This window comes from Sinohyriopsis cumingii, chromosome 15, assembly GCF_028554795.1.
Source record: "Sinohyriopsis cumingii isolate HCF-2022 chromosome 15, ASM2855479v2, whole genome shotgun sequence".
In the NCBI taxonomy this organism is placed as follows: domain Eukaryota; kingdom Metazoa; phylum Mollusca; class Bivalvia; order Unionida; family Unionidae; genus Sinohyriopsis; species Sinohyriopsis cumingii.
In genome coordinates, this window is record NC_142975.1 from 108,337,360 (window position 1) to 108,365,058 (window position 27,699).

General features: G+C 36.8%; 1 protein-coding gene across 2 annotated transcripts in view; it reads right to left on the reverse strand.

Annotated features, from left to right (window-relative positions):
* The window catches only part of LOC149782445 (E3 ubiquitin-protein ligase MIB2-like), a 174,729-nt gene that overhangs the window by 101,987 nt on the left and 45,043 nt on the right, over positions 1 to 27,699 (reverse strand). For both annotated transcript variants that reach the window (XM_089933859.1, XM_089933860.1), the window contains 3 exons: positions 19,914 to 20,018; positions 11,768 to 11,872; positions 8,577 to 8,769 (listed from right to left, as the gene is read on the reverse strand). In XM_089933859.1, coding sequence (XP_089789985.1) covers positions 8,577 to 8,769; positions 11,768 to 11,872; positions 19,914 to 20,018 — 403 coding nt within the window. The remainder of the gene's footprint in view (positions 1 to 8,576; positions 8,770 to 11,767; positions 11,873 to 19,913; positions 20,019 to 27,699) is intronic.

Sequence of the window (27,699 nt, forward strand, 5' to 3'; positions counted from 1 at the left end):
TCACTCATGTATTTTATTTTTAATGATTGTTTTATATTAGGCAATAAATTTATGCAGGCAAACTGTATCTTGAACCCTCACATTAATTGCTTCCTAGACCAGCAAGTAGTTCTCTGCCGTTGTTTAAACGCTGCACCACCAGTAAGATCAGAAGAAGAAATAAAAAACTAAATAAATAAATAAAAGGCCGCCGTACTTGGTCTAAATTGCTTCCAACCAAACAAGGAAATGCATGCATGACTATATGCCTTGTAGCATAGTAACTGAACTCAAAATAAAAATCAAGTCTAATTAACAAGCTAAATAAACAGTAACACACAAAGATAATAAAAAGTCAGAAGCACCCACCAAGCATCCTGAGCTTTTCTGCTAGCAAGTTAGAACAGAAACTGTTACGCCTGGCCGGATTTTCCCCAATGAAAAGTTGTTACTATTTTTAACATACTGGAAATCCCAGGTAGTCATGTGACCAAAAGGGACTAGTCGTTTTCTTTATATTGCTTGCAGTCTGTAGACGTGAACATCAGAACTCATTCTTTTTTAAATTAATTTAACAAACTTGTCAGAAATTAAAATTTTTAATGACCTTATTTTTTTTCTTCTTCAAACAAATGCTTTTTTAACTGCTCAAGAAACAGATGCCAGAACTTTACTGTGTTTAATATCCATCTCTTGGTACAAAAAATAAATAAAAAAATAGCAACAAAATATTAAACCCCCTCCCAAAAGAAAAGATAATAATAATAATAATAATAATAATAATAATGATAATAATGACAATAATAATAATAGCAATGCATATTTTTTTATACAAAAAAATGGATTTTTCTCTTTCTTAGTACATGTGTTTTTCTTAATAATTATAAGTATCTACAAGTGACTTTTGCAAGAACAATAAAAACAACAACATTATTATTATTATTATTATTATTATTATTATTATTATTATCATTACTGTCTTGTGTATGGATTAGCAGGGTTTACTTTTTGTAACCAATTATTTTTAAAATGTTTGACTTTCGAAAGAAGTGTGGCTTCTTTTGAATCAGCACCACCCCTATAAAATCTGCCTCCCTCTTGCTTTATCTCATATAAAAAGAATATGCATGTGTATGGCTGTGCTGGCAACCACTTTATCTCATTTGAAAAACATATGCATGTTATGGCTGTGATGGTGACCTCCTTATCTCATTTTTAAAAAAAGTATTCATGGGTGTTACTGTGATAGTAGTTGCTTTATCTCATTTAAAAAGCATATACATGGGTATGGTTGTGATGGTAATTGTTTATCTTATTTGGAAAGCATATGCATAGTATGGCTATGATGGTAATTGCTTTTTTTTAAATAAAAAGCATATGGACCACTCCGGTTGCCTAATGTTTAGAGCATCTACCTCAGATGTAGAAGGTCACATGTTCGAACCCCAGCCAAGTCCAAAGACTTATAAAAATGGTACTAGTAGCTGCCAAACTTGGTGTTCAGCATTAAGAGGTTAGTGTCAGGACTGGTTGGCCTGGTGTCATGATAATGTGACTGGGTGAGACAACATGCTACATTTCAGTGGCATGATGCCCCAGTGCTAGACATCACTATAAACTGTCACACTGTTGACATCAGTGATATGACTGAAATTTTTTAAAGCTACATCAAAAATCCAAAACACACACACACACACACGCAAATTAAAAGCATATGCATGGATATGGCTGTGATGATAACTGTTATATCTCTGTATGACTGCACTGTTATAAGCATCTGAGTCAGTTTTTTCCTCTCTGCAGCCCACCTCTGAATTTGGATTTATGGCTACCCAACTTGCCTCATAAGGTGATCATGTAAAAAGGTTACCAATAACAAACATGCAGATTTTCGAAGACTCCAACCAGCACCCTTTCCTGTGCAAATCCATCATGCTACCTACTGAGAATGGGGCCTCAAGTGGTTTGAAGCACTCACTGTTACGGATCATTGCCATCTCACCTCTGTTTGCATGGGTTAGAGTCTCACGTTCAGCCAATGTGGGTATGTGAGAAAGCTTGCCAGTAGCTTCTTGTGGGTCGGTGGTTCTTACCAGGGTTTTCCCGGGTTCTTCCTCCACTATTTATACTGGCAGCCATGTATAGCCTATCCTGTGCTGAAAATGGTATTAAACCCTACTACAAAAACAACAACCTACTGAAGCATCCACTCATTTATTCATGAATATTATATATTTACCTGATTTTAAGTGCAAAGAACACTGTTACCATAGCAACCTTTTAGAGCTTGTTCCTCAGTAGTTATGTAATGTTTTACAGTTTTCAGTTTATAATTCTGCCATTGCATGAACTGAAATTTAAAACTGCATTATTAATATAAAATGCAGAGTTATATTTCATACCACAGTATTAACAGAATTACATTTCCCAGTATTAATTCATAAATACCGTGGTATTATACAAGCCCAGTATTAACTCATACACACCATGGTATTACACACCCTCTATTAACTCATACATGCCATGGTATTATACACATCCAGTATGAATTCATACATATCATGGTATTCTACATACCCAGTATGAACTCATACACATCATGGCATTACACATAAACAATATGAATTAATAAACACCATGGTATTATACATATCCTGTACTAACTCATACATGCCATGGAACTACATGTATACATATTCTTATTAACTCATACATGCCATGGTATTATACATACCCTGCATGATCTCATACACACCATGGTATTATAAATAGCCAGTATTAACTCATACATGCCATGGTATCATATATACCCTGTATTAACTCGTACATGCCATATTATTATACATACCCAGTATGAACTCATACACACCAAGGTATTATACATACCCTGTATTAACTCATACATGCCATGGTATTATTCAAACCCAGTATGAATTCATAAACACCATGGTATTATAATACCCAGTATGAACTCATATGTACCATGGTATTATACATACCCAGTACGAACTCATACATACTATGACATGTATCATACCCAATATGAACTCATTCACACCATGGCATAAACACCATGGTATTATACATACCCATTATTAACTCATACAGGCCATGGTATCATACATACCCAGTAAGAATTCATAAACACCATGGTATCATACATACCCAGTATGAATTCAAATATACACATCATGGTATTCTACAAACCTAGCATGAATTCATAAACATCAAGGTATTATACATACACAGTATGAATTCATAAACACCATGGTATTATACACACCCAGTATGAACTCATACACACTATAGTATTATACATACCCTGTATTATCTCATACATACCATTGTATTATACATACTGAGTATTAATTCATACATTTCATGGTATTAACCATACCCAGTATGAACTCATACACACCATATTATTATACATACCCACTATGAATTTATACACACCACAGTATTATACATACCCTGCATTAACTCATACATGCGATGGCATTATACATACCCAGTAAGAATTTATAAACACCATGGTATTATACATAACAAGTATTAACTCATCCAAACCATGGTATCATACATACCCAGAATTAACTCATACATGCCATGTTATTTTACATACCCAGTATGAACTCGTACACACCATGGTATTATAATACCAAGTTTTAATTCATACACATCATGATATTTTATATACACGGTATTAACTTATGCATGCCATGGTATTATATATACCCAGTATCAACTCATACATGCCATGGTGTTATACATACCCAGTATTGATCTCATACACACCATGGTATTATATATATATCCAGTATGAACACATACAAACCATGGTTATTATAAATACCATGTACTAACTCATACACACCATGGTATTATAATACCCAGTATTAGCTCATATACATCATGGTGTTATACATGCCCAGTATTAAATGATACATATTGTGGTATTCTACATACCCAGTATGAACTTGTACTCACCATGATATTATACAGTCCCTGTATTAACTCATACATGCCATGGTATTACACATACACAGTATGAACTCATACATGCCATGGTATTACACATACACTGTATTAACTCATACATACCATGTTATTATATATACCCAGTATTAACTCATACATGCCATGGTATTCTACAAACCCAGTATGAACTCATACACACCATGGTATTATACAGTCCCTGTATTAACTCATAGATGCCACAGTATTCTACATACCCAGTATGAACTCATACACACCATGGTATTATACAGTCCCTGTATTAACTCATACCTGCCATGGTATTATACATACACTGTATTAACTCATACATACCATGGTATTATATATACCCAGTATTAAGTCATACAAGCCATGGTATTATACATACCCAGTATGAACTCATACACACCATGATATTATACATATCCAGTATGAATTCATACACACCATGGTATTATACATTCCCTGTATTAAGTTATACATGCCATGATCTTCTACACACCCAGTATGAACTCATACACACCATGGTATTATACAGTCCCTGTATTAACTCATACATTTCATGGTATTATACATACCCAATATGAACTCATACAGATCATGGTATTAGACATACCCAGTATGAACTCATACATATCATGGTATAATACATATCCAGTGTGAACTCATACACACCATGGTATTATACAGTCCCTGTATTAACTCATACATGCCATGGTATTATACATACCCAGCATGAACTCATACACACAATGATATTATACACACCTTGTATTAACTCATACATGCCATGGTATTATACATACCCATTATGAACTCATACACACCATGGTATTATACATACCCATTATGAACTCGTACACACCATGGTATTAGACATACCCATTATGAACTCATACACACCATGGTATTATACATACCTAGTGTGAACTTATACACACCATGGTATTATACATACCCAGTATGAACTCATACATATCATGGTATAATACATATCCAGTGTGAACTCATACACACCATGGTATTATACAGTCCCTGTATTAACTCATACATGCCATGGTATTATACATACCCAGTATAATCTCATACATGCCATGGTATTATACATACACAGTATGAACTCATACATGCCATGGTATTATACATACACAGTATGAACTCATACATGCCATGGCATTATACATACACAGTATGAACTCATACATGCCATGGTATTATACATACACAGCATGAACTCATACATGCCATGGTATTATACATACACAGCATGAACTCATACATGCCATGGTATTATACATACACAGCATGAACTCATACATGCCATGGTATTATACATACACAGCATGAACTCATACATGCCATGGTATTATACATACACAGTATGAACTCATACATGCCATGGTATTATACATACACAGTATGAACTCATACATGCCATGGTATTATACATACACAGTATGAACTCATACATGTCATGGTATTATACATACACAGCATGAACTCATACATGCCATGGTATTATACATACACAGTATGAACTCATACATGCCATGGTATTATACATACACAGTATGAACTCATACATGCCATGGTATTATACATACACATTATGAACTCATACATGCCATGGTATTATACATACACATTATGAACTCATACATGCCATGGTATTATACATACACATTATGAACTCATACATGCCATGGCATTATACATACACAGTATGAACTCATACATGCCATGGTATTATACATACACAGTATGAACTCATACATGCCATGGTATTATACATACACAGTATGAACTCATACATGTCATGGTATTATACATACACAGTATGAACTCATACATGTCATGGTATTATATCATTACTTGTAGTTAATGACAGATATCAAAGCATTCAAGGTTAAATGTGAACGTTTCTGTTTTCATTCAGTTTTGAATCCATTATATGAGAGAGATACTCAATTTCACTGTTATAAAAGTATATTGCCTTTAACATTACAAATTATTTGCATTTAAAAGTTGTAACCTTATTAACTTGCAACATTACCCCAGCCCTTGATAATATGTGTGGAAAAAAATGTTCTGTCAGTTCATCTATTATCACGGGTAGTAATTTTTAATTTTTTTGCAAAAAGTGACATTTTCACCAGTATTTAAATATGTGAACTGAAGGGGTCCTATTGGGGTTTGGGTCATAGATTTTCACAGACAGATTACTGAAGGGAGGAGGAGTCATATAGTGTCACAAAATTTCACAAGTTCCAGCATTTTTTAAACCAATCACTTCTAATTAGGCATCATGGGATTGTGAACAACAAGCAAGATTTACTTACCTCTGAAACTGAAAAGCTTTACATCATGCAAAACTTCACTGATCCGAAAATGAAGACTTAACAATGTAAGTGCTCCAATAAGCATCTGCAATTTTACGCTTTGCAAAAACATGTATTAACACATTTTTTTTTGAAAGAATTCTCTGTTTAAAATTACTTCCAAGAGACTGACTTCAGTAAGTCATGAAAATTAACAAAGTAATGGGGCCAAGTGTTTGTAACTAATTTGTTGCTCTTAACATACGGACTTGACCTCAAGAGTTGGTCAGCATAGGGATAATATCCAAAACTGGATAGTAAATCGCCAGATAGCAGAGTCATTTATTTAGCAACTTTGGTGCAAAGTGATAGTTTCAGTGATGGATCACTGTTGGGGTAGGGGTCCTAGAGTTTCACAGACAGATTACTGGGGGGAGGGGTCATATAGTTTCACAGATGGATCACATGGGAGGGGGTTGGGTCCTAGAGATTCACAAACATGTCACTTGCTGGAGGATCATATAGTTTCACACATAGATCACTAACAGATTACTGGGTTCAGGGGGTCATATAGTTTTGCAGATGGATTACTGGAGGTGGGGTTTGGTCCTAGAGTTTCACAGACAGATTACTGAGGGTTTTTTTTTCCTAGATTATTTCCCTAGTGGATCAGAAATGTTCATTAGGACTTTAAATTTGCAATTTACAGCAATAATGAAATCAACACAAATTGGGCAGTAACATGTAAATTTGTGACTTCACAGTATCAGAGAACTTATAATAGAAGGGACTCACAACAGTGCAAGTGATTCATCACTGACTGTGGAATGAAGGGTAATCTAGTGAAAATGAATGAACTTAACTGACTAATTCTACACATCAAAGTTACCAATGGTTAAAACAGAAACAAACCTAAATGATGAAATTGTTGGAAAGAAATTATGCCAGCAATCTGGGTCTATGCAGAATGTTAAAAGTAATCAGCTGAGCAAACAACATAGACCCTGATCTGTCATCCTGTTATATTAAAGCAGATCAGGGTCTATGTTGTTTGCAGTTAGATTCATCTTATATGTGAGCATATACACGATACCATAAACCCTCACTATAATGCAGTATATATGGGACACCATGCTCCCTCCTCCCTCACTATAATGTAGTATATATGGGACACCATCCTCCCTCAGTACAATGCAGTAATTAAAGGATACATTACTCCCTCACTATAATGCATTATATATGGAACACCATATTCCCTCATTACAAAACTTGATACCATACTCCCTCACTATAATGCAGTATATATGGAACACCATACTCCCTCATTACAATGAAGTACACACAGGACACCATACTCCCTCACTATAATGCAGTATATATGGGACACCATCTTCCCTCAGTACAATGCAATATATACAGGATACCATACTCCCTCACTATAATTCAGTATATATGGGACACCATACACCCTCAGTACAATGCAGTATATACAGAACACCATACACCTTCACAATAATGCAATATATACATTATACTATATACCCTCAGTATTAACAGGATACTATATTTCCTCGCTGTAGGGGGCCCCGAGTGGCCAAGTGGTCTAAAGCGCTCTCCGTTATGGATCACTGTCATCTCACCTCTGCCTGCGTGGGTTTGAGTCTCAGATTCAGCCAGTGTCGGTATGTGAGAAAGCTTGCCAGTAGCTTCTTGTGGGTCGGTGGTTCTTTTCGGGGTTTTCCCTGGTTCTTCCTCCACCATTAATACTGGCCGCCATGTATAGCCTATTGTGTGCTGAAAATTGGTGTTAAACACTACAACAACAACAACAACAACAATCCCTCGTTGTATATACAGTATATTGTACTCCCTCACAGTCTATATGAAACAAGGAAACTGTGCTTACCTACCTGGCAGAATGTATATGATATATATGATACAAGGAAATGGTGTTTACCTACCTGGAAGAGTCTATATGATACAAGGAAATGGTGCTTATCTACCTGGAAGAGTCTATATGACAGAAGTTGAGCTGTCGTATAAACATTACTCATTGACATTTCAGTTATTTACAGCAGCAGATCTGGGTCTATGTAGTTTGCTTATGTAGATGACTTACAAGTGAGTCTATATGGCATATATTTCAGTCCCACATAATATATTAATCAATACCACAGTATACATAGAATATACCATGGTATTTAATCTCTAAGACTGATGTGCATGGCCTGCCACACCTGGCAAACCTGCTTAACAAAATTTCTTTTTATAACCACGTACATCTTGTTCTTGCCCTTGAGTATTTTGATTCACTGACTAATACTGTCTTCTCCTGCACTTCCAACATTCCACTGTCAGGTCGATCTATCTTCTGGAGGCAGGTCGGGTTGAATAAAACACTCTGACCTTGGATCAAGACATGAATGTCTCCGGAGTCATCCACTCTTTCCACCTGTCCCTCGGTCCCAAGAAGCTGGAAAATTTTTACATCAATTTGAGTTGCCATAATCTTCCAATTAAATTGAGTTTCTAGACAAAAATTTGACACAAATCAGTGAAAACATCTCTGGTTTAATTTGTACCCTAGCCAATGTACAAGCACAATCATCAAAACTCATACAGTGAAACTACCTTAGCAGCCACCCCAATACAATGGACACATACTCAAAAAGAATACCATTCTTAAACCACTTCATCTAAGGTTATTAAAATTATAATTATGGCTGTACATAAAACAACATTCTGTGGCCTGTTGAGTGTCCTTTTTAAGGTTTTCTGTATGCAAATAAACTATAGTGGACTCCCACTATAAGACACCTCAGTATAACACCATCCATGTACTAGGGATAAGGTCTACAATGTACCTTAGTGTCAGGCATATATAATGTACCACATCATAAGGTGTGTATAACAAAACCCAGCATAACGTGTGTATATTGTACCCAAGTATGTGATGTGTATGATGTACCCTAATATAAGGCATTGTTAATATATCCCAGTATAATGGTGTGCATAACATATCCCGGTATAAGACAGCAGAAGGCATGTATTATGTACCATGGTATAAGGTGTGCATAATGTACCATGGTATAAGGTGTGTATAATGTACCATGGTATATGGTGTGCATAATGTACCCAAGTTAAAAACAGCTTCTCATATAACATGGTACATTGTATAAGATGGTTATATGGTCGTGAATCACATTACATTATGCAATAGCAATACAGTAATATGATGCAAAAGGTAAACCATTATAAGGTGACCTCACATAAAACAAAATACATTTTTATAGCTCCCTTAAACTGTATCATGATGAGAAATCAGTGTATATGATTAAATTTCAATCACTTATAACCAAACGTGCACATAGATGATTTCTAACAAGACTATTGTACTGCATTTAACCAGGACTGTTTTTGATTCCTACTTGGCACAATACTATATAACCAGAACTGTACTTGACCTTTACTAATGGTACAACACTATATAACCAGAACTGTACTTGACCTTTACTAATGGTACAACACTATATAACCAGAACTGTACTTGACCTTTACTAATGGTACAACACTATATAACCAGAACTGTACTTGACCTTTACTAATGGTACAACACTATATAACCAGAACTGTACTTGACCTTTACTAATGGTACAATACTATATAACCAGAACTGTACTTGACCTTTACTAATGGTACAACACTATATAACCAGAACTGTACTTGACCTTTACTAATGGTACAATACTATATAACCAGAACTGTACTTGACCTTTACTAATGGTACAACACTATATAACCAGAACTGTACTTGACCTTTACTAATGGTACAACACTATATAACCAGAACTGTACTTGACCTTTACTAATGGTACAACACTATATAACCAGAACTGTACTTGACCTTTACTAATGGTACAACACTATATAACCAGAACTGTACTTGACCTTTACTAATGGAACAATACTATATAACCAGAACTGTACTTGACCTTTACTAATGGTACAACACTATATAACCAGAACTGTACTTGACCTTTACTAATGGTGCAATACTATATAACCAGAACTGTACTTGACCTTTACTAATGGTACAACACTATATAACCAGAACTGTACTTGACCTTTACTAATGGTACAACACTATATAACCAGAACTGTACTTGACCTTTACTAATGGTACAATACTATATAACCAGAACTGTACTTGACCTTTACTAATGGTACAACACTATATAACCAGAACTGTACTTGACCTTTACTAATGGTGCAATACTATATAACCAGAACTGTACTTGACCTTTACTAATGGTGCAATACTATATAACCAGAACAGTACTTGACCTTTACTAATGGTACAACACTATATAACCAGAACTGTACTTGACCTTTACTAATGGTACAACACTATATAACTAGAACTGTACTTGACCTTTACTAATGGTACAACACTATATAACCAGAACTGTACTTGACCTTTACTAATGGTACAACACTATATAACCAGAACTGTACTTGACCTTTACTAATGGTGCAATACTATATAACCAGAACTGTACTTGACCTTTACTAATGGTGCAATACTATATAACCAGAACTGTACTTGACCTTTACTAATGGTGCAATACTATATAACCAGAACTGTACTTGACCTTTACTAATGGTACAACACTATATAACCAGAACTGTACTTGACCTTTACTAATGGTACAACACTATATAACCAGAACTGTACTTGACCTTTACTAATGGTGCAACACTATATAACCAGAACTGTACTTGACCTTTACTAGTGGTACAACACTATATAACCAGAACTGTACTTGACCTTTACTAATGGTACAACACTATATAACCAGAACTGTACTTGACCTTTACTAATGGTACAACACTATATAACCAGAACTGTACTTGACCTTTACTAATGGTACAGCACAATATAACTAGGATTGTGTTTCATGTGATGTTTATATTCTATGCATACATATTCAGCAATTTAAAAAAAAAAATGAAAATTTACATGTAGACCTATTAATCACAATTTAAGTTTTCTCTAAGTAGAAGGTGTTCACTAAGTTGTTTAAAGTCAAAATATGAGGGGGAAAAATAAGGTGCATTCTAGATGTATGGTGTAATGTGACAACTGTATGGTGCAATGTGTCAACTGTATGGTGCATTGTGCCAACTTTATGGTGTAATATGTCAAATGTATGGTGTAATATGTCAAATGCATGGTGTAATGTGTCAACTGTTTTGGTGTAATGTATCAACTGTATGTGAACTTCTTACTGATATAAAAGTTCTTGCCACCCTCCATGTATTATGGATGTATGGTGTATTGTAGCAACTGTATGGTGTAATGCATCAACTGTATGGTGTAATGTAAAAACTGTATGGTGTAAAGCATCATCTGTATGGTGTAATGTAAAAACTGTGTGGTGTAATGCATCAACTGTATGTAAACTTTTTACTGATTGAAAAGTGTCTTGCCACCCTCCGTGTTTCACTTGACCTTTCTTCACTTTCTCCATGTCATTTATAACCTTGACTATGTCACCAGCTTTAATTGGGTACAGCTGAAAAAGAGAAGATAATGTATCTGGAAAATGAGAGCGAGAACAAATAAAATGGTGTTCAAATCTTCCAATCATCCATCACTGTGATATGAAATTTGATGTCTGATAATAAAACACAAGTCCTCAAAGGGACCATCACTTTACTTTCCAAACTTTTTCACCAGTAATTCAAGACAGACTTCTTTCTAACTGCTAAGGTTTCCATTGTGGCTGTGGTACCCAGATCTGCCAGTGCATGATATGCTGGCAGATCTTTTTTATACTGTGCAGTTGGATCCACCATGCATATAACACCCTTTCTCTGCAAACCTATTTTGCACTTTATTAGATGCAAAAATAAGATAAACTGACAGGCTATATAAGCTTTAATTCTAACATACAATTTATACCTTCAGAGAATAAAATTATATTTGGTTCGGAAATTGGTACACATAAAAATTATTAAAATTTAAAGCCACAAAATGAAGGATATGTTATTCTTGTTGTATTACATGCAAATTATATTTTTAAGTTCTGCTGTTGCTATATTGTATGTCACATATTGAGAATTGTCATTTATGATTAACAATTTTCTGCCAGGCAAATGCTGATATATATGAAATGAATGTTTCTTTTTGTTTTCTTAATTAAATTATGTTTGTTGCCACAATAAAGACACACACGTTATGCTTTCAAAATAGTGACTAATTCTTAATGGCATAGCACTAATATCTACGACAATTTTAGCCAACACCTTCAGTATGAGTGGTAGAAAGTTAGTATATTGATTTGGCTCAAATTTCACAATCTTTAATTGACATTTATTATGCAAATTTGTAAATCTGAATGTTTGAAAAACAATGATACATATGTTACTATCTAAAATCAGATTGGTATGTTATAACACCATTGATACCACTCAAATGTTATCACACCACTGATACCACTCATGTGTTACACCATTGATACCACTCATGTGTTACACCACTGATAGCATTCATGTGTTACACCACTGATACCACTCATGTGTTACACCACTGATACCACTCATGTGTTACACCACTGATACCACTCGTGTTACACCATTGATACCACTCAATTATTTCAATATCTGTATTGTAGAAAAGAATTTGCTGTAGATTAAATTTTCTGAAAATAACAAAAACACATGAAATATACATACATGATCATTATTTATGGTATGCAGATATAGGAAAATATGGTTTGATGATATCTATTAAGATCATGTTACTTGTCACATGACATTGCTTGACATGTGCACAACTTCTAGAACAACCTTTAGAAAGACAATGTGAAAAGATTTACAATTTTTTTTTATAGGTATTCACCCTTTCCATTTGGTATTGAAGTTTACATCAGGAAGATTTTAAGCATGGTTTGTCTTCAGTGCATAATATTAACCTGTGTGTCTCCTTTTTTTGCTGTTTTCAACCAAAACAAAATGCATGCCGTTGTATATGACATCAAAATATGGCACTGAAAATTCAGGTCCTTTGGTAAGAAGGTGTGCATATTAGTGAAAATCTTGAAAATATCATCATTCAAGTTGACAAAGGTCTGGACAAACTCACTGTAACTGTTCCAAACATTGTCCATTTCCATGTATGGAAAAGGGTGACCCTTGAAAATGGTGTTCAAAAAATGAAAATGACCAAAGAGAAATCAAATTTACAAGCCTAATTTAATACAGAATGTCAAGAAAGTAATCAATGGTTTCTGCCAACATGATGATAGGGTTCGAAAACAGTACCAGGTACAGTGTTGCCTTAAAGAAAATCTGAAAGAACATGAAATGATCTTACAAATGAATTTTGCTGAGAATTCGCCTATTGTTTCCCTGATGAAGTCCAGACAGCTTACTCAAATCAAACAGTGGTTATATTTCATCCTGTTGTTACAGAGGTGGAGGAAAGCTGAGTCAAAAATCAATTGTTATATCTGATGAAACTCAGCCAGTACAGTCTGTGCATTTCTTGATAGTTTGATTCCTCAGATAAAAACCATTAATAAAAATGTCAGAGTTCTTCATTACTGAATTGATTTCCCATCAAGTCAATACCAGAACAGGTTTATTTTCCATATAAATGCAACTCACAAAGAACGGTATAGTTTTCAGGCTAAAATTGGAATATCTTTGAGGCAGGCCACATGAAGGGGCCATGTGATGGCATGGGTGGCATGACCAAAAGCTTGACAGATGAAGCCATCTGGCAAGGAAATGTGACCATTCAAAATTCATGCCAATTTATCAAGTGAGCTGAAAGTTTTAGCATGAAGGAGGTAAAATTTCATTAGCTGAAAAAAGTGCCATTGATGAGAACAAATATGAGGTGAAGACAGTGCTGCAATCAGACTTGTTAAAAACATAATGAAACTTCATGCCAACAAATTAACATTGAAAACAAGATAAACTAGTTGTTGTTGTAATCAGTAAAAAGAGGGAAAACATTGTGATACATGTACAGTAGTTAAAATATAATGCAATGATTTGTCACCATCAACAACAGAAATCGTTGAAAAAACAAATACAGATGGTGCCACCCTGGAGAATAAAACTGAATGTGAAAATGCCAGAATCCACACAATGCACTCAAAGTACAGGTGATGTCAAAATAAAGGTTGGCATCTTCATGGCAGCTGTATATCAAACAAACTGGTATGCTGTGGAGATAGTTATCTTTGATGATGATGACAGAGAATGTGAAGTAAACTTCATGGAGAAATCGAAAAACATGTACAGATTACTGGCAGTAAAGGACTAAATCTGGATTAAAATGACAGATATATTGTGCACAATTGAACCTTTGGTGCATGGGGAAAATTTGGTAGAAACTTTAAAATGATGTCTTAAAACAAGACCAAAATTAAGAATAGGTTTTGCAAAAATCAGTAAACATTTTTACCTCGATATATCCTTTATCTGATTCAGACTGAATACCATCTAATGTTTTGTCCTACTTACTCTAACTTGATTCAGACTGAATGCCATCTGATGTTTTGTCCTACTTACTTTAACTTGATTCAGACTGAATACCATCTAATGTTTTGTCCTACTTACTCTAACTTGATTCAGACTGAATGCCATCTGATGTTTTGTCCTACTTACTCTAACTTGATTCAGACTGAATGCCATCTGATGTTTTGTCCTACTTACTCTAACTTGATTCAGACTGAATGCCATCTGATGTTTTGTCCTACTTACTCTAACTTGATTCAGACTGAATGCCATCTAATGTTTTGTCCTACTTACTTTAACTTGATTCAGACTGAATACCATCTAATGTTTTGTCCTACTTACTCTAACTTGATTCAGACTGAATGCCATCTAATGTTTTGTCCTACTTACTTTAACTTGATTCAGACTGAATGTCATCTAATGGTTTGTCCTACTTACTCTAACTTGATTCAGACTGAATACCATCTAATGTTTTGTCCTACTCACTCTAACTTGATTCAGACTGAATGCCATCTAATGTTTTGTGCTACTTACTCTAACTGATTCATACTGAATACCATCTAATGTTTTGTCCTATTTACTCCAACTCGATTCAGACTGAATACCATCTGATGTTTTGTCCTACTTACTCTAACTTGATTCATACTGAATACCATCTAATGTTTTGTCCTACTTACTCCATCTTGATTCAGACTGAATACCATCTGATGTTTTGTCCTACTTACTTTAACTTGATTCAGACTGAATGTCATCTAATGGTTTGTCCTACTTACTCTAACTTGATTCAGACTGAATACCATCTAATGTTTTGTGCTACTTACTCTAACTTGATTCATACTGAATACCATCTAATGTTTTGTCCTACTTACTTTAACTTGATTCAGACTGAATGTCATCTAATGGTTTGTCCTACTTACTCTAACTTGATTCAGACTGAATACCATCTAATGTTTTGTCCTACTCACTCTAACTTGATTCAGACTGAATACCATCTAATGTTTTGTCCTACTTACTCTAACTTGATTCAGACTGAATACCATCTAATGTTTTGTGCTACTTACTCTAACTTGATTCATACTGAATACCATCTAATGTTTTGTCCTGCTTACTCTAACTTGATTCAGACTGAATACCATCTGATGTTTTGTCCTACTTACTCTAACTTGATTCAGACTGAATGTCATCTAATGTTTTGTCCTACTTACTTTAACTTGATTCAGACTGAATACCATCTGATGTTTTGTCCTACTTACTCTAACTTGATTCAGACTGAATACCATCTAATGTTTTGTCCTACTTACTTTAACTTGATTCAGACTGAATGTCATCTAATGGTTTGTCCTACTTACTCTAACTTGATTCAGACTGAATACCATCTAATGTTTTGTGCTACTTACTCTAACTTGATTCATACTGAATACCATCTAATGTTTTGTCCTACTTACTTTAACTTGATTCAGACTGAATGTCATCTAATGGTTTGTCCTACTTACTCTAACTTGATTCAGACTGAATACCATCTAATGTTTTGTCCTACTCACTCTAACTTGATTCAGACTGAATACCATCTAATGTTTTGTCCTACTTACTCTAACTTGATTCAGACTGAATACCATCTAATGTTTTGTGCTACTTACTCTAACTTGATTCATACTGAATACCATCTAATGTTTTGTCCTACTTACTCTAACTTGATTCAGACTGAATGCCATCTGATGTTTTGTCCTACTCACTCTAACTTGATTCAGACTGAATACCATCTAATGTTTTGTCCTGCTTACTCTAACTTGATTCAGACTGAATACCATCTAATGTTTTGTCCTACTTACTCTAACTTGATTCAGACTGAATACCATCTAATGTTTTGTGCTACTTACTCTAACTTGATTCAGACTGAATACCATCTAATGTTTTGTCCTGCTTACTCTAACTTGATTCAGACTGAATACCATCTGATGTTTTGTCCTACTCACTCTAACTTGATTCAGACTGAATACCATCTAATGTTTTGTCCTGCTTACTCTAACTTGATTCAGACTGAATACCATCTAATGTTTTGTCCTACTTACTCTAACTTTAATGTTTTTGATATCTGACAAAGTTTTGAACTGAAGTGAAGGCTTTATTTATTATAAAAAATATGAAACACATGTTACTGAAATAGTCTAGATTAAAATTTGAAGAATATGTCTAATCACTTTTGATAAATGTTTTATAATAATTCAATACACAGTTCCTTACTTTAATAAAGAAATATTAATCCTATAGTATTTATATTGCACCTTACCACAATTATTGAGATCATTGTAATCAGGCAAATTTGCGATTCATTTTGATTCATTTTCTAAATTTTTATTCTAACATAACATATCACTAAATCATATTATTAAGAATATATTAATATATTTTTGTATTATTTTGTCAATTATTCTACAAATATGTTGGAACAAATGCAAGATAGTTTTATCAGCTACCAATTATGTTATATCTTCATTTTCACTTAGCATTTATTCATTCAAAATTTAAAATTTCACTGTCAAGGAAGAGTCCTCAATTTTTTTAGATGCTGATAATGACTTTTCATTATTAATCATTAGTCATGCAAATACATCCTTGTTTTTGATAATGTTTATTGTATTTTTGAAATTAAAAAAGCTTTCCCAGTCATCAGGTGTTTTTGCTGTAGTTCTTTTAGGTAAGGGTGAAAATCTTAAATATTTACTGTTGATATCAAAACAACCACCTTTTCAACAATCAATATCCCAATATACAAAGTCTTCTGTATCACTGTGATTAAAATTCTAAAGCAAAACAAGATGGTCACATAGATATCTTGGTTAATCTTTTTTTTTGTAATTTGGGGCTCAATAATGATGGCATAGTTGTGTGGTCATCTTTATACTGGTGTGAATGAAAGATTTGTAAATGATGGTGGATATGTTAATCATTTTGATTTAATGAAATGAATTGAATTAAATAACATTTATTCTTCTGCATTTTCTACCAGCTATTTGCATTTTACTGCTGAGAAAGGGTGATATACATACATATAAACAACACACATCCAGATCAGCAAGTGCATAATATACGAGAAAATCTGGTCCATGATCAGTTGGATCCACCATACACACATACATACATACATACATACATACATACATGCCTACCTACATGCCTACCTACCTACCTATATACCTACCTACCTACCTACATACATATATACATACATACATACATATACACACACATACACACACACACATACATACATACATATACATCCATACATACATGTAAGTACATACATACATACATACATACATACAACACAGATCAAGATCTGCCAGTACATAATGGCAGTTCTGGGTTTATGGTATTACACATTTTAAGTACTATATCACTGTAATGTTGTACATCATTCCTCTATATGGTCTATATGGTGCTGGATTTGTTGTATCCCTATGGTGCTGGGTCTGTTGTATCCCTATGGTGCTGGATTTGTTGTATCACCATGGTGCTGGATTTGTTGTATTCATATGGTGCTGGATTTGTTTGTATCCCTATGCTGCTGGATTTGTTGTATTGCAATGGTGCTAGGTCCATGGTATCTCTATGGTGCTGTGTCTGTTGCATCCATCTGGTGCTGGATTTGTTGTATACCTATGGTGCTGCATTTGTTGTATCCCTATGGTGCTAGGTCTATGGCATCCCTATGGTGCTGGATTTGTTGTATCCCTATGCTGCTGGATTTGTTGTATCACCATGGTGCTGGATTTGTCATATCCCTATGTTGCTAGGTCTATGGTATCCCTATGGTGCTGGGTCTGTTGTATTGCAATGGTGCTAGGTCCATGGTATCCCTATGGTGCTGTGTCTGTTGCATCCATCTGGTGCTGGATTTGTTGTATCCCTATGGTGCTAGGTCTATGGTATCCCTATGGTGCTGGATTTGTTGTATCCCTATGGTGCTGGATTTGCTGTATCCCTATGGTGCTAGGTCTATAGTATCCCTATGGTGCTGGGTCTGTTGTATCCTTATGGTGCTGGATTTGTTGTATCCCTATGGTGCTGGGTCTGTTGTATTGCAATGGTGCTAGGTCTATGGTATCCCTATGGTGCTGGGTCTGTTGTATTGCAAATGGTGCTAGGTTCATGGTATCCCTATGGTGCTGTGTCTGCTGCATCCATCTGGTGCTGGATTTGTTGTATCCCTATGGTGCTGGGTCTATTTCTATCCTTATGGTGCTAGGTTTATGGTATCCCTATGGAGCTGGGTCTATGTTATCCCTATGGTGCTGGATTTGTTGTATCCCTATGGTGATGTCTGTTGTATCCCTATGGTGCTGAGTCTATGACATCACCAGAGTGCTAGGTCTATGGTATCTCTATGGTGCATTGTCTCTGGTATCCCTATGTTGCTAGGTCTATGGCATCCCTATGGTTCTGGGTCTATGGTATCCCTATGGTTCTGGGTCCATGGCATCCATATGGTGTTGGGTTGATGGTATCCCAATGGTACTTGGTCTATGGTATCCTGACAGTGCTAAGTCTATGGCATCTGTATAATTCTGGGTCTATGACATCCATGCGGTACTGTGTATGTGGTGTTCTTATGGTGCTGGTTCTATCAGATTCCTATAGTGCTGCATCTATGGTATCACCAGAGCACTGAGTCTATGTTATCCCTATGGCGCTTTGTCTGTTGAATCTCTATTGCACTGGGTTTGTTGTATCCCTATGGTGCTAGATCTATTGTAACTATATGGTGCTAAGTTTGTTGTATCCCTATGGTGCTGGGTTTATTGAATCCCTGTGGTGCCCTGCCTATGGTATCACCAAAGTGCTGGGTCTATGGTATCCCTATGGTACTGGGTCTCTGGTATCCCAATGGTGCAGGGTCTAAGTTATCCCTATGGTGTTTGGTCGATGATATCCCTATGGTGGTGGGTCTATGGTATCCATATGGTGTTTGGTCTATTGTATTGTGTCTATCTTGTGATGCCTATTGTTATTACTAAAAAGTACTCATATCATTATTAACATATAAAACAAGTTTATAACTGTTTTTCTTTCACTACAAATTACCTTGGTGATAGTATTCATGTATACTTTCAAGGTTTTATTTTGCTCAGTCTGCACAATTATAAATGGTCCTTCAGCAAACTGAACTTGTCCTGTATTAGCAAACAACTGAAATGAGAAGACAATATAATGAGGGAATTTTGTATGTGCTAGTCTTGTCATAGTGCTATAATGAGGGAATATTGTATGTGCTAGTCTTGTCATACACAGTGTTATAATGAGGAAATATTGTATGAGCTAGTTTTGTCATAGTGTATAATGAGAGAAAATTGTATGTGCTAGTTTTGTCATGTACAGTGTTATAGTGAGGGAATATTGTATGTGCTAGTTTTGTCATAGAAAGTGTTAAAATGAGGGAAAGTTGTATGAGCTAGTTTTGTCATAGTGTTATAATGAGGAAACGTTGTATGTACTAGTATTTTCATTGACAGTGTTATCATGAGGGAATAGTGTATGTGTTCTAGTCTTGTCAAATTCAGTGTTGTAATGACAGAAAACTATTTGTTCTAATCCTGTCATAAACTGTCTTATAATGAGGGAGTAGTATATGTGCTAGTTTGCCATGGACAGTGTTCTCATGAGGGAATAGCATGTGATAGTCTTGTCACTAGAATAGTATGTGCTACTCATATCATAGTGTTATAATGAGGCGATATTATGTGCTAGTCATCATAGACAGTGTTATAATGAGAGAATAGTATGTGCTAGTCTTGTAATAGACAGTGTTATAATGAGAGAATACTAAATGTTCTTGTCATGGACAATATTATTATGAGGGAATAGTATATGTGCTGAAGTCTGAACATGGCTATTGCATGAGTTACCTCCCATGATATTTCTAAAGATAGTCAAGAACTCTTAATAGCTGACCAGAAAAGTGGTCATGGAAACATGAATTCCCTGCCAGGTACAGTGATCTACTTTTGGTAGGTTGTTGTTGTACTCTCCGAGATGTATGCACAGACACAAAGTTGCATGGCTCTGTTGCAGAATGCTGAAACTGACCTAAGCACAAAGCTTAACTATATGAAGATCTGAATGAAATGTAGGGCACAGTGATCTAAGTTTGGTGTCAGTGTTGAATTTTCCTAGATACATCAACCCACAATGTTGCATGTCTCTGTTACCAATAATATTCAGTGCCTGAGAAACTGGTCTAAAAAAAAACTTTACTGAAATCACTGAGGCTCAATTATGAAATAATAATCACTTGAATGAGTGACCTTTTTGTCATCAGTATGCTGTTGTAGTAATCGATATACATTATAAAAAGTTGCTTGACTCTGCACCAAATAATGCATGAATGACTGACCTAAATATAAAACTTAACAAGATGTTGTGTTTCTACAACATGTAAACTATGCCTCACTTTAGACAGAACTGTTTAAGTTTAGAAAACCCATTATAACACTAAAAAATAACTGAATTTGGTGTGGTTTTGTGGATTTAATGCCCTTTTTTAAAACCCGATAGGCCATATATGGTGACCCTGATATTTAGTAAAGGATGAACCCAGGAAGATCCCCTGAAGAACCACCGACTCAATGGAAGCTACTGGCAAGCTTTTCCACATTCACACATTGGCCAAGCAGAAACTCTAAGTCACACATTACAGAGGTGATACATAAGTGATCTGTACTCACAAATGCATTAGTCCACTCATCCACCTGGGACCCCATCAAAAATAATTGTAAATGGCACATAAATCTAATTAGATCATGTACATACATACCACTTATACTTGCTATTAAGTTGTGTGCAGCTGCCAACAGCTCAGACCCAGATCTGCCATCATATAATGTACTCACAGATCTGGGTCTATGCAGTTTGTTAGGAGTAATAAGTTGAACAAACAACACACACCCTTATCTGCCAGTGCATTATGTGACAAAAATCTGCATACCAGGCATAACATTTGCAAATTATGTGGACTCGTACTAATGAGATTTCACCTAATGCCAAAAAATCTGAAAAATGTATTTTAAAACATCAACATAATTCAATCTGTGCAAAAATATAAAGAGGAGCAGCAGAGGGGGCGAATCGGACATTTTGTCCAATCGTTATTTTGCTTAATTATTACTTTCTGCACTCAACGATCTAGTGTCGTCAGCGCCTGGTAAAAAAAAAAACGACGACGTCGTTGGGGGATCGTCCAAACGTCATTTGGTTTAATTAACACCTTCTGCGCGCCGATCCCCAGCGTCGTCAGCGTCCGGTAAGCACATCGACGACCGCGTCGATGTCATCGCCCCCTCTGCTGCTAAGTGGTTATTTACAATGAAAATTATTTACAACTAACCGAATATTTGGTCAAGTCCGATACGATATCGTGTCCGAGGATCATGTAAATTTATCGTTACAAATCCATGTGGGGTCGACTGAGCATGACTAAAAAAGTTTCGAAAACCATTAAAGTCCATGTCACCGCCACACCATGTCTGCCAAATATTTCGTAGCGTGTGTGTATCAACGCCGTTGAATACAGCAAGAATATTACAGTTGTCTCTAATTACTTTTGGAATCTGAGTGTATCGTTGAGTGACATATATCACGTCAGTGTTTTTATGCCTGCCTCTGGAAAATATCCTAGCTGGGTTTTTTTGATTGTCTAACATAACATCATCGTACACGACTAGATTGTTAACGTCGCCATCAATATCATCAATACCCGGTGCATCATTGATATCTGTAATAAACTCGATGACATTTTTTTTAGCGATCGCTGATGCATTCTCGTTGAAATCTTTCAACACCTCGTAGCATCGTTGATCATCTACGCTAGGAGCAACCAAATACAACTTATCCCACTTCATCCATCTCATTATTAAATTGAGTAACAATTGTGTCTTGCCGGATCCAGATGGTCCGATGATAATCATCCGGATTGAGTTTGGTAACGCTGCAACATGCTTAACTGGTTCTCTTGTTTTAGTCGCCGAAAAATCAATTATATTCATATTTCTATACATAAATTATGGATCTATATTGTGTGAAGTGTAGAGTGCGTACTGGCACAAATGATATGACAACCGTTACAACAAGAAATAATAGATCGGCGCTTACTGGTAAGTGTGTACAATGCGGTACAAAGAAATTTAGATTTATTTCTGCTAGACCCGGGGATGTTTTAAAAAAAAGCGAGGAGGTGACATCGCAGCCAAATTGGCAAAACTCCCCGGAACACCGTGGGCAAAGTATCCAGGAGAAAAACACCTCCCAGGATATAACTACTGTGGCCCCGGAACACGATTAGATATTAGACTCGATGATCAAAATCAGCCCAAACCCGGTGAGTATCCAATAAACGCTATCGATAAAGCGTGTCATGCTCATGATGTTGCTTACAAAAGTAGCGATCTGCAACAGCGTCATATCGCGGATGTAAAATTAATTCACGCGCTAAATGCTATTCCTGATAAATCCGTCAAAGAAAAATTGGCCTCATGGTTGGTAAAATCGGCTATGAAAGGTAAATTAATGATTGGAAGTGGAGCTTCTGGCGCTGGTAATTGAAAACGATAGCGTTTATAATAACAACATGGAATCCATCTATTATTCTCCGAGAGGATACTGGAAGGGGAAGGCCGCAATTGGTAAGCTTGCAAGCGCTGCAAAGGTAACAAAGACCACTGCGGCTAATTGGTTATCCAAACAGGCTATATGGCAAATCTATCTACCACCGCCTAAACAAATCAACTTCTCGCGCTTTGATGTCAGCGTACCTAATGAAGTTCATCAGGCTGATATACTATTTTTGCCGCATGACAACGGTTACAAATACGCGCTAACCGTAGTTGATGTTGCGAGTCGATACAAACAAGCGGAGCCGTTAAAAACAAAGTCGGCAACTGAAGTAGCCGCTGCGTTTGAGCGGATTTATCGAAGAGGTCCTCTGCGCTGGCCAAATCTATTACAAGTTGATCCTGGTAGTGAATTTCGCGGCGCTGTTTTATCAACGCTGAAACATCATAGCGTCGCGATACGACGAGGTCATACTGCGCTACATCGTGATCAGGCAATTGTTGAACGATTCAATCGGACTCTTGCTGAACGGTTATTTGGATATCAATACGCGAAGGAATTCATCCAAGAAAAACGATCTCGTGAATGGGTTAAAAGGTTGCCAGGCGTAATTGCAGCGTTAAATAACGAGATTACCCGAGTAATCAACATGAAGCCCAGCGACGCGATTAAATACGAGTATATACCCGGAAAATCAAAAATAAATAGCGTTTCCAAGCCGATTCTCGGCGATGTTACCGTGAGATATCTATATGAACCAGGAGAGCTTGAAGGCGGTAAAAAAAGAGCTACTGATCCTATTTGGAGTGTTACCACACATAACATATCAACGATAACACGATCAACTGGTAGACCACCGATCTATAGACTGGATTCAACTGCTCCTCAGCGCGGATTTACACGCGAGCAACTACAAGTGATACCTAACGATACTCAATTGCCCCCACGTGGTCTTAACTAGCGCCGTTGCGTCTATTGCACTCAAGACAGGTCAACCTCACATTGTTTTTGACATGACCGAGACTGTTATCGATCCTATCCACGGTAAATTGGCGAGTGTCTTTATCCGAATAACGCCAACTCATTATACAATTGCAACTCGCGCAGTGATTATTCTGTTGTTGTCGTAGCGAGATTATTAATTCGGCATCAATATCAAAACGCCGCTGTTTTTTTTTATCCTGTTGGCGGTAACCCGAGAGTTTTCTATCAATGACGCTTGCATCGATGGTGACTTTGTCGCCGGCTTCGTCAGTGACTCCGTCACCGGCTTCGTCAATAACAATTCTTCGAAGCTGATTTATCCTTCGTACTCTGGACACTGCAAGATAGACTAGATTCGACCATTCGATGCGATTATCAACTATCCAAACAATTGTGTCCGTGATGGTTAGTCCCTGCGAGGAATGTATTGTTGTTGCGTATCCTAGCGTCCACGGGGATTTATTAGCACGTAGCGCGTCCTCAACGACGCTGATATCAACGAGCACGATATCATTCAGCACGAGAATTTGTTTTTTTGCCCCCGACGCTGTCGGGGCTGGAATTTCAACTTCAATGTTCTGCCGCCGTGTGTCAGCGGGTCTATAACACAACGGCACTGGGCGCGTTGGAAACCTTTCCTTATGCAACGCAAACAACCTCCGCTGAAGTGTGTCTCTGACTATCTTTCTGCTCGCTACAATTAAATCGTTTGGTCTCCATGTTTCCCAGAATTCATTTAACGGCGTTTCCGGAATCACCTCGCGGATTATTTCACATTGAATTCTATCCGGCTGTAATCTGATTAGTTTTTTAACCTCGCGCAGTTGTTCATCAAGTGCTCGGTAATCAGTATCGGTTTCTTCATAATAGTCCACAAAACCCTTTAACCAATCATGTGGACCCTCGCCGACAAATGGTGGTGGTTGGCCATGGTCCCCACACATGATTACTGCTGTATTCGCGCGCAGCAACCACTCAAGAAACATTTGTAAAGTATCTAACGAAACAGTACATATCTCATCCCAGATGATAATGTCGGGAATAAATTTTTCCCCCATTCGATCAGGAGTCCACTCACCGCCGCTGTATCGAAAAAAGCTGTGATAAGTAACGGCGTCAACATTTCGTTGTTTTATCTCTCGCGCTAGTCTATGGGTCGGTGTAAGCACGATTATACTTGCCCGCGTTTGAAATAATTCAATTGCCCGAGTCGTCTTTCCTGACCCGCCACAGCCGCTTAAATAAACTGTTTTATGTCTACAAATTGGATCAGAACACGATGGTGCATTAGACCATTCTGATAAATTATTACCGCGTAGGTAATTGTTCTCAACGATGACATTTGCTGACGGGGAATAATCGCGTCGTATTTCATTTTTAATTCTCCATGTACCCCAACTCTCGTCCGGACTAGTAAACTCGGCTACGTTTTTCTTGTACTTTACGTCTATATAAAATGAATCAACGGCTACTCTAACCGCGGTATCGGGGAATCTATTTATCATCGAGAATAAATTGATAGCGGCATAACCCAGCATAGACGCCCTCAAATGTGGATACGCCGGGCTGTCTCCATCGCTGTAGGTAACAACTGTACCCAACCTCGTTCCATTGGACAAGAAAGCTGTTTTGCAGTTCACGTATCTATTTTTCGCCACTGCGTCCTTGATTACGAAATCATATTCTGCGTCATCTATAATCAGCCGTGAGCAATATCGTTTGTAATCGCAGTTTTTTCCACCTTGTGTAAACTTACCAATTATTCTTCTACCGAGATCTTTTGCCTCGTGGTTTCGTTGGTTGAATATCCTCCTGGACCATTCGATGATATATTCCTCGTCGGCATCAATGTTTTTTCTGGACTCGTCAATTATGCTATCTAGACGCTCCGGTTCTGGTAACCAGACTTCAGTCTGCGCCCGGTATGATATAATCGCGTCACTGACAATCAACGAAACTATCATGCTACAATCAATCATATACCGTAGCAGCGCTATTGGCAACCACTTCTTTTCAGACATGTGTCTACCGATCCAAATATAGCAACAGCGATGGAGTCCTGCCGCGAATTCAAATGATACTATGCGAGCGAATCCGGTTAAATCAAAATCAGGCAGTGGTCCATTAATAGCAACACGAGTCATTTCATGACTGGGGTGTCCAAATCGTCTAAAGTACTCAGCGGCGGATCCATACCCGAGAAAACTCGCTGGATAACAGGCAACCATATCAACCGAGATCATAGCGTCGCGGTTGTATTCAGTGTTCCATAGTCCACCGTGATAGTATTCCAAACAACTGGATTGTACATCCGGTAGAAATTCCTTGCGCGTTGGTCTCCACGCATTTTTCCTTGCTGCAACATGAGCTACAACCGATGGAATCGTAAAACAATTTGTTAGCAGTTGTTCATCATGCTCTTCAAATTCCATGGCGGTTTTTTTCATCTTGTTGTGAAACGCTTCAGTGCGATATAATTCACCGTTTGGTCTTACAAACTGATCAAAGGTATCCATGTCGTTTTCAGCGCTGCGAAGTAACCACACTGACACAGGGTCGTTTTTACACAAACAAGCAATAGCATCAAATAGTTTCCTCTCCGCGACAAAACCATCCCTGGAGAATTGTTCTCCCAGGAATTCTTCGGGTATATACTTTACTGTTCTATCCCGTGGAAATATTGTGATCGCGGGCGTCCATGCGTGTTCGTTATGATCAATAATTTTGATTGGGGCTCCCTTCGATTTGTACTTCGATTCGTATAATACTTCACCGGTTATCGTTGTAACGGTTATTGGAAATCTCAGCGATGTTTCTAATCTCGCTATGTCGCTGATGGTCGCTCCACGCTCTTTTACGGTTAGTTCCCACTGGTTGATTTTGCTACGTCGTAAATCAGTCAATTTGTTTCCTCGACACGCATTTGTAAAATGTTCTATTACTCGTTCTGCTACACAATTTATCCCAGTTGACTGTTTCATCGGTTTCAGTTTTCGGATATCAGGTTTCTTATTTAACGGGTATATTCCATAAACAACTGCTGTTTCAGGATACGCTCGTTCATAGTATGGTCTGTCAACTCCGGTTAACAGCCCCGGCTTGGAGTCGCGGCTAACAATGACTGTTTTCTTGTCGCTGAGAACTGGTTCAAATTTATCACGTATGATCCAATCACCTGATTCCACCCGGACAATGAATTTTACTCTGAAGAAATACCTTTTACCGTCAAGTTGTGATATTATCGTTGCTGCGCGGTTGTCGTTCATGGTAGCATCAACAA